This window comes from Lepisosteus platostomus, chromosome 4, assembly GCF_059453375.1.
Source record: "Lepisosteus platostomus isolate fLepPlt1 chromosome 4, fLepPlt1.hap1, whole genome shotgun sequence".
Lineage (NCBI taxonomy): Eukaryota > Metazoa > Chordata > Actinopteri > Semionotiformes > Lepisosteidae > Lepisosteus > Lepisosteus platostomus.
Genome location: NC_142614.1, coordinates 13246107 through 13261117, shown reverse-complemented (window position 1 = coordinate 13261117; position 15011 = coordinate 13246107). Strand labels below are relative to the sequence as shown.

General features: G+C 46.1%; 1 protein-coding gene and 1 pseudogene across 3 annotated transcripts; both read right to left on the bottom strand.

The window, feature by feature from the left end:
* Window positions 1-7792: 7792 nt before the first annotated feature.
* On the bottom strand, window positions 7793-9779 carry LOC148672747 (zona pellucida sperm-binding protein 4-like; annotated as a pseudogene). The gene is made up of 8 exons (XR_015935620.1): window positions 9541-9779; window positions 9272-9459; window positions 9095-9192; window positions 8892-9019; window positions 8624-8813; window positions 8234-8538; window positions 8001-8126; window positions 7793-7923 (listed from the first exon to the last, which is right to left on the bottom strand). The product of XR_015935620.1 is annotated as a zona pellucida sperm-binding protein 4-like (transcript).
* A 2850-nt stretch (window positions 9780-12629) lies between these two features.
* LOC148672746 (zona pellucida sperm-binding protein 3-like) lies at window positions 12630-14783 on the bottom strand. 2 transcript variants are annotated; one of them, XM_088628600.1, is made up of 8 exons: window positions 14439-14783; window positions 14245-14363; window positions 14055-14158; window positions 13677-13854; window positions 13485-13602; window positions 13319-13404; window positions 13132-13244; window positions 12630-12775 (listed from the first exon to the last, which is right to left on the bottom strand). In XM_088628600.1, the coding sequence occupies exons 2-8, from the start codon at window positions 14247-14249 to the stop codon at window positions 12714-12716; spliced, it is 666 nt and encodes a 221-aa protein (XP_088484726.1). In that variant the 5' UTR covers window positions 14250-14363; window positions 14439-14783; the 3' UTR covers window positions 12630-12713. The 2 variants fall into 2 exon arrangements, with proteins under 2 accessions (XP_088484726.1, XP_088484727.1); XM_088628601.1 differs by having other exon boundaries at window positions 12630-12769.
* Window positions 14784-15011: the final 228 nt, after the last annotated feature.

The window sequence follows — 15011 nt, the reverse complement described above, 5'->3', positions numbered from 1 at the left end:
ATACTAGTATGTGCAAGATGCACAAGCCAAGGATGGTTTGCCTTTTGGGTTTTGTGCGTCCACACATTAATATTTGGAGGTTTGCTACATTGGAGGATTTGCATGTGGGTAGAATTACTGAACTGGCAATCATCTATTTGGAATCCTGGATGTACAGTATGCAGGGCCTGTGATTTGGAAAATCTCCACAATTTTTTTTTTTATGTGGCAACTGAAGTATGGATAGATGCCACCCATTTATAAGCTGTATTGTATAGAAAAGAAATTCTGTAGAAAAAGGACACAAAACTGCTTTGACTAGAAAGAAATGTATATTTTTATTTCTCTTCCAAATCTAATGTCCAATTGATCTGTAAAAGTAAATATTATTGGTTCTAATATTCTTTCTAATTTTTAATATAATTCCTTTTGGGGACTGCTGGTAGTCGAATGCAGGGGACCTCAGATAAAAACATGAATTCAGAGATGTAGCTATACCAAAATCATCTCACATTTCCCTTAGCTAAAATACCACAGCTATGACACATCCTGATGGTTCTAACACAAAAACAAGAGAGTTCATTACTTTCAGGAAATTTAAAAGGTGGAGAGTGAACTGTGTCCCCAACACTTGTGCATATGAGGGTGATATCTCATCTTAGTAATGCCTGAAAGCTTTGGTAAATATCATTGACATTCACCTTTTCTGAAAGCCTAGAAGATGGAAACCAATCTTTCCTTTGCTGACATTTGAAGTTACCCCTTCCAAGAATTTGTCTTCCACATACATTTTCTGCCTTAGCCATAAGAGTGTATTTGTCATGTAATATTCATGAGCGAAGGCACCTTAGGTCTGATGGTGACAGCAGAGAACCATTGGAGAGCAGAAACCCACATATCTGACACGCTCTTCTGTCATCTGTGCGTGGAAGTTAACTGACCCATCCAATAAAGTTAAGAAGCAAAGAACAACACAAGTTTACTGCTATATTTCTTTTTCCAAAGTGAACATAACCTAAAGAGAATCAATTGATGAATGCGGCTGGTGTGATCTGGTTTTTAGACAACTGCATAACCCTCACTATATTTGTGTACATTTTAGTCTAAAACGTATTTTTTTCTATTTAAGTCTAAAATAAAGTAGAAATAGTACCGTGATTTAAAAGATCAAGAACTTGAATTCCTCGCAGAAGGGTCATTGTCAAGGATTTTACATACAGTATTTAAAGATTACAAATGTTTTTCTTACCTCTTTATCTTTTCCTTGTCTTTTTTCAACCCATACGCAGACAGAATTCCTTAGAGGCTCTTTCATTAGTTCAGTATGGCCTGTGCAGGCCTGCTTTCAGTGTCCTAATGGCTTTGTCATGGCAGATACCCATTCCTGGGTGCTCACTGGTTCTTAATTGAGGGAACAGAAGGGGTTCCAATGCCTGAGTCAATCCACAGTGCCATGCTCCTGCAGGAGCTGTCTGCTTCTCAGTGCCATTCTTGTCATCATGCTAGAGAACATAAACAAGTACCAGGTACCAGCAGTGAAACAGCAGTGAAAGCAGAGAGCACAAGTGCAAACTATGTCATTAAAACCAAAAAACAACTGGAAACCTCTTTACATAAAGGGTAGTGAGGGACAGGAACAGGCTTCGTCAAATCACTACCCCAGCTTGTCGATTGGATGAGATTCTCAGATTGAGGGGCTATTAGGAACCAAAACAATCTAGATGGGCCGAAAGGCCTCCTCTCATTTGGGACCTTCCTTATCTGCTGAGTATGTGCTATCATTCTTTCTTGGAAGTATTTTTCCATAATAATCCCTGTCCTTTATCTTTTCTATAAGGTGTAATTGAAAATTGCCACCCTAAACTATAATAATAAGAATAATTACATTACACTTTGAGGTAAGAATCAGATCAATATTCCTTTCTCTTCTGTTATGTGCACAGCAAAGCAAAGATCACCATTTAGTTAGCAGTGGCAGAATCTGAAGACTGCTTAAAAATACTGATATGTCCCTTATCAGATTGTCAGAAACCTCCTTCTTTCTGATGATGGAAGCAAAAGGCACAAGGTGAGACTACACCTTATGTGTGGAGTCCTGGCCAGTCTGGAATCAAACCCAAGACACACTAAGTTGTGAGGCATTAGTGTTAACTGCCACTCCAAGGTGCTGCCCTGAGCTCACACATACATGTGCACCTTTCAATGTGTGTCCTCAAAACCTGAACATGAAGCACATTTTTATTTGGTCAGACAACACGTGTTCTGTGATTCAAAATACAGTAGTGTTTGCACAAAAGTCACAAAAGTGAAAAGATTACATCTGTTGTGTGTTTTCCGGCTTGTGCAGAAAAGTTTGGATGGCAGGACGCATGTGGGCCAGAAACATACTGGCCACCGGCAGGTCCCCAGCAGGCTGCATCTGTGTTGCTCAGAGCAGGAAGGCTTCCAGGCTTGATCAAGGCAGCTCGCCCTGCTGTCGCGGAACTTGTTCCAGTGCAACCGCACACAGAGGAAACCCAATGTTATTTCAAGGAAAAGGCTTAAGTAATGTGAAGAGCAGCAGGACTGCGGGACTTGGCAGCAGCTCGGAGCAGGTGAGCCTGGAGAAGAGACGGGCAGAACTGCCGTCCCTGGCTGTGAGCTCCCTAGCAACTCCAACTGTTGATGCGTCTTAATAACCGAGCGTGTCAGCTGCAATCAGGATCATGGACCAGCCGAGTGTGCCGCGGCAGTCTGCCGCCGCGTCCGCTCCAGCAGAGGAAATGCATGGCTTTTCATTAGAGTCGCAATGATTCTCATTTTTTTTTTTCAGTCACGCTTTAATTAGGACAGATGATTAATCATTGCTCCTCTGAGAGCCTTTGAATAAACAGACAAAACTCTAAAAGAGACAACTCGCTTCCTCACTGTCCACACGTGACTCGGAGGAGTCTCCACAGTATGTTTGCCCGGCTCTCAGCTTGCTCCATCTTTATAAGGTCTGTGGTCACCGGGCTCTGTTCTGGTCGGAACACTTTTCTCTCCGCTGCCTCAGCTGCGATTCTCTTACCCTCGCAGACTGGTATTGTCAGATATTGCATTGGGGGTTTGATAACAAAAAGGTTAGAGCTCAAATGAAATTCTCTCATACGAAAAGTAAAACATTAAAAAACCTTGTACACTACAGGACGTATTCATTTATTTTAGATGTGGAACACACACTACTGCTACATTAGTAATAGTTGAAAAGTGGAGGCATATGGCACTGCTACTTAAAATTTAATCCAGGCTGAAATCCAGTTCATGTATTATTAATGCATACACTTCTTGTATCACCGCCGCAGCGTCGACACTGAATTCTTTCACAGCTTCATTTTTCAACAAACTACTTGACACGGAGAATTGATAGTAAATTTGTGTTTATTATGTGGACATTTGAGGGCGTCCGATGGTCTGCATTTATATCCAGAATACTGTATACGTTTATAGGTGAATGCGCTGAAGTGAGTGATCTAGATTTTGTTTTGCGATGGTCGTATTTTTAATATATCCTTCTGTCGTAACACATTTTTCGAAAAGAATTCAGGCGTGCGCTGTAAAAACACTCTAAAGGTGTGAGTAAAAAAGGCACCAGGAGCGTATTTTTCTACCATAGTTACCAAACAGTCACTCTTCGACCTTGGAAACCCAAGCTCTTGCTCGGGGGAGAGATGCGATTTCTCTCTTTGCAGTCCAGTCTGCCGAGCTGAAAACGAGAGAGCCTGTGGGCAGCGTCTCCTCTGGCGACTGCACATTCCTGCTTCTTAAATTGTGGCAAACTTACACGCATGACGGGTGTATGACTGTACGACTAAAACGATTGAAGGTAGCGGCTTGCCTTCAACGGCATAAATATATTTTAATTGACGAATTTAAACAGTAAATGACGTGAGGAGTTATATCCATTTTCCTCACAAATGAAAGGGTGTCCAACGTATTTTGACCCTCATCTTCTCTCGCATCTGATAAACCTGCAATTTTAGTCTTTTTATTTACTGTGTACAGTGCATAGATGAACTAAACCGCAAGTCACAGACACTCTCTGAAACTGCGAGGTATGGAGTTAATGCCGCTGAGGAGCGATGTTAACACATAACGGTGACCTTTTCACATATTTTAGCTTTTCATCCCAAATTACAAAACATCTTAATGTTTTTACTGTAATGAAGAGCTTTGAAAACAAAGTGTGCGACTGTAGTGTGTGTGAGCAGTACACGTATCATTAGCATATATTCCAATATCCATTAAGTGTTGTAAGTATTTTGCAATCCAGTTTCTCGAGGTTTAAGAATCGTATCGGATCAGGATTTCTCTCTTAGTCCACCTTCCCAGATCTATGCACTGATACTTGTGTCATTCTCTGCACAAAAAGGTACTGTACCTCCAACCATTTATTACATGTACAATATGTCAAAGTCCACAAGTGCATGTGGGTAGTGAAGCAATCGAAACACTCACCACTAGGTGGCGTTGTATCTATAAGTGTGCGCTATATGAGGAATGTAGTGTAACGTTAATTGCGTGCAGTTGTAACTCCACCTGATGAGCAACAAAAATGTAAACTTTGATAACAAAAATGTAAACTTTGATGACTAGTCAGGTAAGGATGTTAGTCTATGACTTTTTGCTTATCTTCCTTGCAAGTACTGGGCTCCAGCCTTCATTCCTCTTTAATGCGACATAGGCTGATGACTGAAAGACTATGCAGCCACCATTTCCGGCTCTCCTGACCCTGGATATTATATTGTTGGGCCGGGTTACGTGGAAACTGCAAACTTTGAAGCGATCTGGAATTCTAGGTGTCATTATCTTCAAGTCTGGAACAAGTACTTTGATTTCTTTCTAGAAACGGGTAGATGACATGGAAGTTGTTAACCAAAATTTGGATGGGATAATAATGTCAAGTCAATCTCACAAGGCTGTACCTAATCAACATGTGCCAGCAGCCATATCACCCTGCACCTCACAGCTGGCAACCCATTGAAGCTAAGCAGGTGTGACTCTGGCCAGTACCTGGAGAGGAGACCTCCTGGGAAAGCTAAGGTTGCTGCTGGATGTGGTGTTAGTGGGGATAACAGGGAGCGCTGCAGTCTGTGTGGGTCCTAGTGCCCCAGTATACTGTAGTGACAGGGACACTATACTATAAAAAAGGTGCTGTCCTTTGAATAAGATGTAAAATGGAGGTCCTGAGTTTTCAAAAGAATAGCGGTGTTACCCTGGTGTCCTGGACAAATTTCCCATTGGTCTTTACCAACCTCCTAATAATCCCCACACACTTTCATTACTATGTTTTCGTCCCCACTGATAGCTGGTGTGTGGTGAGCGTACTGGTGCACCGTGGCAGCTGTTGCATCACCCAGATGGGGCTGCACATTGGTGGAGGAGAGTCCCCATTAACTGTAAAGCGCTTTGAGTGGAGTGTCCAGAAAAGTGCAATACAGTACACATTAAGTGTAAATGATTATTACAAAACTAGCTATATATAGTATGTTGAACAGAAACGTTTCCCTTCACATTCATCTCAGGCATCCCGACTCCTCCTTGCAGCTGCCCTTTGGCTCACTCCTTATGAATAGAGTTTGAGCCTCCTCTGTCTATGGCTAGGAGGCTGCCTATTAACCAAGCAGGTGAAGCCAATCCTATCACACAAAGTATTCCAAACATTGACAAAGCATTCAATTCTTAAATGTTGTTGTTCCCAGCAAACTATCATTATACTTAAAACTAATTACAAGACAATAAATAACCCTACTGTATACACACCTAATGTGTATGTTTTGTAGTATATATTTGTGTGCAAATTTATAAAAATTCCAGGACATAGCTGGGGGTATTCATAGTGTACTGTAGATTAAAATATTTAGAAACAAGTAATCTTTTCACAGTCTTTAAGCCTGTCAGATCTGCCTGTAATATTATCTTTATTGGATTACTTCCTTCCTGTTGTGCCTTTATAACTGGCAGATAAACTAAATCCATCCCCAACATTAATTAGATTTAAACAACTCTTCAAAGGGAAGAAAACTTGCAGCCTGAAAGGTTAAACTTGAAAGTACATCAGAATGCTTTCTCTTGGTAAGGCAGGGTAAAGAAACTTCCTTAAACCTTCACAATTAAAGTGTGTTCTTTATCAAGTCTGAAGAATCAGACGGGATCAGCCAGGAGATTGTGGGTGTCAGTGGTGTGATGGTTGAGATGGTAAATGTGACTTCTTCATAACTTCATTGTTTTATCTGTATTCCTGTGCTTAAAGGAATAACCTGTGTTGATAGATTAAAATGACTTAATCATTTTGCAGCAGCCATATCACTCTGCAACTCACAACTGGCAACCCACTAAAGCCAAGTAGATGTGAGCCTGGTCAGTACCTGGACAGTTGCTGCTGGAAGAGGTGTTAGTGGGGCCAGCAGGGGGCACTCACCCTGCAGTCCATGTGGGTCCTAATGCTCCTGTATAGCGATGGAGACACTACACTATAAACAGGCGCCATCCTTGGGTGAGATGTAAAAATGAGGTCCTGACACTGAGGTCATTAAAAATCCCAGGGCATTTCTTGAAAAGAGTAGGGCTGTAACCCTGGTGTTCTGGCCAAAATTCCACTTGGCCTTTACCAATCATGGCCTCCTAATAATCCCCATTGATGAATTGGATTCATTACTCTGCTCCCCCCCCACTGATAGCTGATGTGTGGTGAGCATTCTGGCACACTATCTGGTACACTACAGGTGGAGAGGATTCCCCATTACCAGTAAAGCACTAGGAGTGGAGTGTCCCAAAAGGCACTATAAGTGTAAGTAAATAATTAGTAATAATTGAAGTATTACCACATACACTGATAAATTTAAAATACAATTTGAAAGAGGTCAGTCTTATTGCATGTTCAGCAGGGTTTAAATCTTTAAAAGTTAATGCGGCTTGTCCCCCCGCCAGACAAGGGCTTCTGAATCACATTGTAAATTGAGATTGGTTAAAAATTGATTGGTTTAAGTTTTCACTCAGAACCCCAAAAATCAAAGGTTTCTTTTCTTGCCTTTAACAGGAAGAAGTCTCTTGAATTGTAATCAAAACAAGACATCACTGAAAACACTTGCAATGTCAATAAACTATGCTGATCACACTATTCAATTGCATGATAGATCACCAATTCCAGACATTTAACACTCAATATACAGATGACCAAAATTTAGTAGTACTGCCCACCCTCACTAACTCACCTTGAGATCAGGTCATTTGTGATCATAAATGTCAATTTATGAATAGACAAACTCAAACTATTTTATTTACATAATTGTTTATGAACCAGTGTCTCCCAAGTACAGTACATCCAAGTCTAATCCTGCTACTTCCATTTCTCCTCAGAAAACAGAAGCCAAGACCACAGACTATTCCAGTCTAAAGCCAGTTCCTGGATTGCATGATGTCAACCCAGTGTGAGGAGCAGGCTGTATTGCCGCAGTAAGTAGAGGTACAAAATCAGTTCCCCTACAGTCGCTGCAAGGGGAACAGAGCTACCCATGACTCCAAGCAGCACCTGCAGGAGTCAGGTACACTGAGGAATTACCTTCCTCAGTGCTCAGATTACCAAAACGAAGGAGAGGGAGCAGACTGTGGTTCTAAAAGAGGTTTCAGAGCTGGATGCAGAAAAGCCCTCTTACTGCAATAATCATTACTTTGAGCTGTTAAGCAGTGTTTTTGCCACCATTCCTTCTAGAAAGAAGTAGCTGTAAGCATCTTAGACATCATTAAGAAAGTGAAAAAGAAAAAGGCTGAGGACCAGAGTTCACTTCTCCCTTTATTATGCTCCAGTTACAGCTTTGTTCTGTGTACAAGGTCTGAATCTCCACACAGCTACCAGCAGCAGAGCAGAGACCACAAGCACAGTGGAGGCAGCTACTGCCAGCAAGCCATAGCTGAAGACCTGGGGCACTGAGGAGAGAGCAGGCAGCAGTCAGTACACAGCCAGAGCAACACGCCAACACCGCTCACACAGTGGAGCCTCTCACCTTCAGACCAGAGCCGATGCGCTTCACCCTGGGCTGGGAGCTCAGAGGCAGTCAGGATCACCTCTCCACTAGAGACCACTGCAGTGTCTTTGGAGGAGCCCCCGCGTGCTGCAGCAGCTGCCCTTCCTAGAAGAGGAACAGAAGAACTGCTGGGAGGACTGACGACCAGGATTCAGCAGCCAACAGGGACCCCTCAGCTGGAGCACTGGAGCCGACATGCGACAGGTACTCACTCCTCCTGCTGCAGGTTGGGACACAGCGGTCAGTAGCAGTCGGCTGGCACACTGCTGCACTGCAGTGGATTTAGACCTGGAGAGAGCGGAGCAGGGATGAGAGAAGGTCAGCTGCCCTCGGGGATCAAGCTGGTGCCTCCCAGCCATGGCTCCTTACCGTCTCCTTCAGGGGGAGCTGGGAGGCAGGGTCCACAAAAGTGAACATCCGGACCATGAAGCGCTGGTAGTGCGTTGGGTACAGCAGCCCTGAGGAGCCGCCCACAGGGATCAGAGTGGTCTGGTAGTTGTCATCTCTGTATGGGCACCTGCAGCAGGAGGAGAAGGGTGAGAGCTCTGCCAGCAGGGGTCAGCAGTGGGGAATCCAGCAAGAGCTACAGGAGGACAGGTTACCCAGCAACCAGGAGGCTCCACTGGGGCTGGCTCAGAGGGCTTGGGGTGGAAGTGGCCCAGCAGTCTCCCAGCGTCAGGACAATATTGGGATCCGTCCTCTGCAAGATGTGAACCTCCACATACACAGGATCCTGCAGGACCTTGGTCACAGGGTAGTCACCCTCACTGTAGTAGGAGTCATACTGCTCTCCTGAGGAGGAGGAGAGAGCTTTAGCACTATTTCACCCTGCAGGGCAGCCGAGCAGAGCTGAAGGCTCAGCACAGGTACCTCTTGCCAGTTGGAGCTCCACACGGAGAGGTCCTGGGGACACTGCTGGAGGGGGTGGAGAGACCGTATAGACCACTGCCTGCAGAGGAACCAGCTCATCATCTGCATACCTGCACTGGAAGAACAGCCTGCAGGAAGAAGCCAGCCATCAGGAACTGGCACAGGCCGAGGGGAGCCGAGGAAGGAGAAGGCAACCTGCCCACCTGTAGGCACTGTCCCTCGTGATGGAGCCATCAGGTCCCGGCCTCACCTCGAAGCTGGAGTTCATCAGGTTCTCATACACTACAGCACCAGCCTCCACCTGGAACAGGGGTGGGGACATGACAGGCACAGCCTGCACACACTGGCACTCTGGGAACAAGACACTGGCTGCAACTCACCCTCATCCTGGTGCCACAGGCACTGACTGGGAACTTGAACATGGCAAAGCCAGCAGTGGTGCCAACAGGGCCACAGGCTGCACTGCCACCCCCCAGCAGACTGACCGAGTCCAGGCTCAGCGGAGGGCTAGTGGCATTCCTGGACACCACAACCACAAACTGACCATCCCTGGTGCACTGCACAGTCACTGAGGGGATACAAAGGCTGGATTCAGTCCCATTATAAAAAAGGAATCCTGCTCTGAAGTGCTCAGGTTACACAAACCCACCATCATTCCCATAGTAGCAGCGCCTCTGGCTTGTCTGATCAAAGCAACAGTTTCCTGCTTCACAGTCGGCTCTCGTGATGGTCGGGTCTCCACACACCACCTTGTCATTATCACTCACCAGACATTTCTGATTCTGGGCTAGAGCCACATCCAGCAACACAAAAAGCAAAGCACACAGACTCCACACTTTCCCACTGACCCCAGACTTCTCCATGGTGGAACTCGGAGAGGAACTAGAGGAAAGCCGCGCTCAGCGCCTTAAGTTCTCTCTGCGCGCTGATTGGCTGAGCTCGGCGATTGGACAGCAGCAGGCTGAAGCGGGCGCACGAGGACCTCAGACGCTCTGCGCGTCTCCAGGATCAGGAATTGAGTCCAGGTGCGCAGATCGCTCTGCTGGTTCTCTCCAGCGTCGTTCTTAAGAATTGTCTTTATCCATGATGTGTTAACAAGTGAGGAAACAGAACCTCAGCGGTGATTTTTTAATCAAAAAATTAGCACTGCTTAAAATTTGACATCATTGGGTTGCTAATCTATTTGGATGTTTGAACCAGGAATCATTTGATCTTGCTTATGCGACTGGTTTAAAAGAAACACGACTCGAAACTGCTTCGATTCATTTGGAGCATAGCTTTACCATACTGTACACTGCTCCGAAGTCCGTATCAAAAGGCGCGTGACCAGGCTGAACGCGACTTCATGGCGTCACACTGTTTCGAAATGTTTCAAATGTTTTGCCGGGATACGGCATAGGAAAAATTAAGAGCAAGCTGGTGATCTGGGATCACTACATTTTGACCCAATACATATAAATGGAAAGTACAAAAATATATATCTGTTCCCCGATTTGTGATTGGGTGCTACCAGTCAGCACCTCATTTGCCACACCCTCGAAAAGTTTTAAAAGTTATATAAAGCCTGTCTAAGCTTCGTTTTTTTCGCGAAGTCCTGAGTGCCTTGTACTGAGCCGTGTTCTTACTGTGAGCCTGTTTTCCTGCCTCCACCTAGTTTCTTTCTTTGACTCCGAGCCTGCCTAGTCTACAGTACCCTGGGAGCTTCTGTTTGAACCTTCGCCTGTACACTGACCTTGATGTGTGAGAATTCATAACAAATAGGATCTCCGCTTCGTAAGAATGATGGCAAATCATAACTTAAAAAGTACTGCACTGAAACCTTTGTGGAAAGCAATTGCAGAAACAAAGATGAAGGTAAAAAGCTTAAATCAAGTGCCATCAGTAACAAGGGAGGTGAGATCAGCAAAGCTGTGAAGATGGGAAAGTTTGATAAAAAACGTTCTAGAACTGTGCCTGGGTTGTGGACCTCAGGTATGCTTTAGTCCGCTTGAGCTCTGAGGAGAGCGGCAACAGGTTGAATTCACACCTCCATTTAGTAAAATACTGGAGCCGCAAGGAGAGCAATGCGTTTTATTGCCGCTTACGTATAATCGCTGAACTGCTTTCACGCTTTTGTTCGTCCGGGTAGGGCCGATTTTTAGACATACGGAATGTATACAATTGCAGCAAACGAGAATCTGCTAACTTCTAGTTAGAACACGTCGAATAGTCTACGTGATTAGCTTGAAAATAGGTCATGTCTACCGTTTGTTAGTTACATGGATGTAACGGACCCAAAACCAAATGAAATACATATGATAACATTTTATGTATTATTACAATGGCTTGTTTCGGTGTTCCCCTCTTTCGAGATCTCTTATCCCGATTTTCTTTTCTACGCTTCAGAAACAAATTACGATCTCAATGATAATGGACCATTTTTTGACATTAGTATCATCCTCAGCTGCAACAGAAACATGCATCATGTTTGAGACACACAGGAAGCTGGAGCGGCGGTTTTTAGCCTTCGTTAACATCTCTTCTGCTCATGCAAGCTAATTTTGTTTAGGCTCTTGTCTTAGCCGGTACTGTGTATTAGAACAAAAGCCTAAGTACAATACTGTTTAGAAAAATCTAAACTCCATCCACACACTTAGTTTGATAATACTGTAGAGCCATGCGCACGCAAGGCGGGCTGGGAACAGCGCTTGTGGGCGGGACTAGGGGACTGTATGTAGTGGGATAGAGGCTGGAAACAGGCTCTGTACGCTTGTAGGTGTAGCGCTGTAATCCCTGTCCCTGTGCACCTTTCCCCGATTCTGGTTAACCTCTTTTCCCGAGTCCTACGCCCGCTCCATTCGATACCGAACGCCACAGTCGCAACAAAACATTTTCACCTCATAACGAAGTAAAAAAGTCAGATCCTTTAAAACGTGTAACTCCATAAAATCAAAGAAACGGAGAATCATATCAAGCGTATCAGTGACCGTAAAGAGCCTCAGATGGCAACATACTAAACGTGGCTGCCTTGTGGCTCTCCTCTACCGTTCATAAAGTATGCGGTGTCAACTAGAACCTGAATTAGAAGAAAAAAAAAACTTCATGTGCTGCTGTCAGGGATGTGTAACAGCCTGGAGTCCAGGCTGCTCCCTCACAGGAGCAGAGGGAGCAGCATGTAGTACAGCAGCAATGAACAGTGAAGCAGCCATCATCAGCTGCAGAGAAGCTCCCCACCCATAGCATCTATGCTACAGAGTGGAGCTGCTGTTTAATGTTAAGCATCTGCCCAAGAAAGGCTGTCAGACTAGCTGAAAGCCAGTGCAGTAACAGCCCTGAAGGTAGGCAGCCCAAGCCCACCAGCGATTGCCCGCCCTCTGCCCACAGTGCTTGTGGCAAAGACACTGAACAGGGTAGCATGATGAGGACATGAGAGGTCAGCGCAATAAGCAGGTTTCAAGATCTATTGCACTGGATTAAGAAAGGAACAAGTATCACACAGAGAGACAGTTTCCAATCCCTCCTTTATTTCTCCACAGTCAGCTCAGTGGATTTGCTCTGCAGTCTCCTGTAAAAAACAGTCCCCAACACAGCCACACAGACCAGCCCCACCACTGCCCCCAGAGCAGCCAGGATCACAGGCTCAGCAGATACTCCTGGAAAGAGAGGACAGGTTAGCTCACACTGCTCTACCATAGAGATGCTTTTAGACCAGTTCAGTTCCACTGAGACTCCAGTCAGTATACAGGTTGGGTACTAAAGGCTTCCTCTATCTGTTGCATCACCTTCCTCCTGTGCTCTCAGCTGAGACCTCTGACCTTTCACCTCTGCTGGACGGTCAACAGCCTACTCTCCCAGCACAAACAGAGGACCAACTGTGGCATCACCTTCCCACTCAGCAGCTGCAACTGGAAGGAATTCTGGATTGAAATACCTACAGCACTGCAGAAGACAGCATTCACTTTCACATAAGCCCGACCAGGATTTTGTAAGGAGCTTGTTGGAGGTAAGGACACCATTTATAATGCTCCTTTTCATGTAGCAATCCAGAGAACAATTGCATTTCCACATTTTGCCTACATTCCCCAAGAATAAGAGCAGGAGGGATTGTGTACAGCATACAGTGCCATGGTTTTCTATGAAGACTTCTGCTCACAATCCCTCAATGTACCAATGTTCATACTACTGGAGTGGAACACTAGCATCTACAAGAACTAGAATCCCCTCTTCTCATTTTGAGAAACCACAAGCAAGAGAGTCTCACCCTTTTTAGATCCCAGATCTCTCTTCATTCTCATCCAGTGCCTGGATTTGGTAGTAGGACAGCTGGAGTCACAGCAGCTGCACACCTGATCACTCCCATCCACAGACCTCCACCTACAGCAGGACAGGCATCACTGCAGACACCCGCATCAGAGCACATTGCGGGCAACACCCTCCTCCTCACTTACACATTGCCAGTAGTGTAGCAGGCCTTGTTCAGGGAGTCCACACTCTGGGAAGCAGCAGTCACCTTCAGAAGGCAGGTGATGTAGATCTGGAACAGCACACCTTCAGTCAGAGGCTCCACTGCAACTAAACCTCCTCACAGCCCAGAGGCCACAGGAAGACACTCACTGAGCTCCTGGCATCTTGATAGAACCTGAAGGCATCCAGCTTCATCCTCAGCTTGCTGTCCTGGGGTCTTGGCATGAACTGAGAACTGGAGCCTGTTGTTTTGGCATCAGTCAGGCACCTGGGGGAGAGGGGAGGTCATTGCAAGTGCACCGTCTGCACAGCAGTTCCTCCATCAGAAGGCACAGGACTCACCCATGATTCTCAATGAAGGTATATCTGGGGGTAGAGGTCTGGTCAGGCACCAGGGTGGCCACACAGCTGTCCACAAAGAGCCAGAGGGGCTGGTGGTTGGCCTGGTTGACAGAGGCTTCAATATTCAGGACGTCCCCCAGGTAGAACACGTTGGAGGTCCTTGGGGAGATCCAGTCATCTAGCATTGGAGAGGAGCCATTACAGGAAAATAGCAGAGAACCAGATGAACGTCTCCCAAATACAGATCCCTTCAAAGAGCTCTGGTTACTGGGAACAAACCTTCATAGACCCCCAGTCAAGCCAAATCAACCTTCTCTAGCAGACATCCCCAGTCCGGAGGGGAGTCTTGCTGCACCTCTCCCCTACAAGAGCACATACCAGCCATGAGCACCAGGGAGAAATCCACCAAGTCTGCAGAGGATGTCCTGGAAGTGTAGGGGACCCAGGTGGGCTTCAGGGCGCTGCTGCTCACATTGTGAAGCCTGGGAAAGACTCCAGTAGAGTGACACGGTCCTTATTCAGCCCTGGAGCTCTGTGGACCCTGCAGGACAGCAGATGCCTCCCCCACCTCATGTAGCGACACTCAATAACGACAACGGCACCATTCGTTCTCACGATGGGGGTGTTGGCAATCGCCCGCGGGGTGTAGTTGAGAGAGAAGTTCTACACTAGCTCCTCTGGTGCGCTCTAGGAGAGAAGTGACGGGTGAAGCCGGGACACCACTAAAATATGAAGCTATGATGTCAAAGCCAGACACCCTACCGTCAGCGAACTACGAGAGCCTGCAGCTCGGACTCCAAGATCAGGACCTGCGCCGCGTCGTCTTGCCTTGTGGCCGCACAGTCTCCTAGACTGACGTCCGAGGAGTTGATCAGCTGACCGGTACCGAACAGGTCTCTCCTGACTTGCACCACGATTTGACTCTCCCCGCACACTACCGACACAGCCCGCACGAGCGGCGTATCCTGCTGTGGAAACCGAGGAACGTCGTAAAACACAGCCCCCTTGTGCGTGATACCGGTTCGCCGTCCGGGAGCTGAGCGCCATGTAGCGGCATCACAGAAACGCCCGAACACCAAGAAGCTGAAGAGAGAAATGCCCGAAACCCACATTTTGTTTCCCACAGAGAACAAATCCATGATACCTACTGTTTCCAAAATACATCTTTTTAAAGGCACACAGATATTCTCTCTTAATGGGGTTCAGGTTTGCCGACAGAGAAAGCAGATTCTCACGTGAACAAACTCCGTGTCTGCTCGTACTGAGGAGCCCGGATAGAGCGCGAGAGTCGGGGAAGATCAGAGCAGCGATCATGGAACAGCGCCGAGTCTGATG

Bases quoted from the DNA above. Each gene is read 5' to 3' on its own strand.
- LOC148672746 (XM_088628600.1), bottom strand. The intron at 13,405-13,484 runs GTGAGTGTCTTC...GTGCTGTTCCAG, and splicing joins ATCAAGATGCCAGGAGCTCA to ATCTACATCACCTGCCTTCT. The intron at 13,245-13,318 runs GTAAGTGAGGAG...GTCCTGCTGTAG, and splicing joins TGCTACACTACTGGCAATGT to GTGGAGGTCTGTGGATGGGA.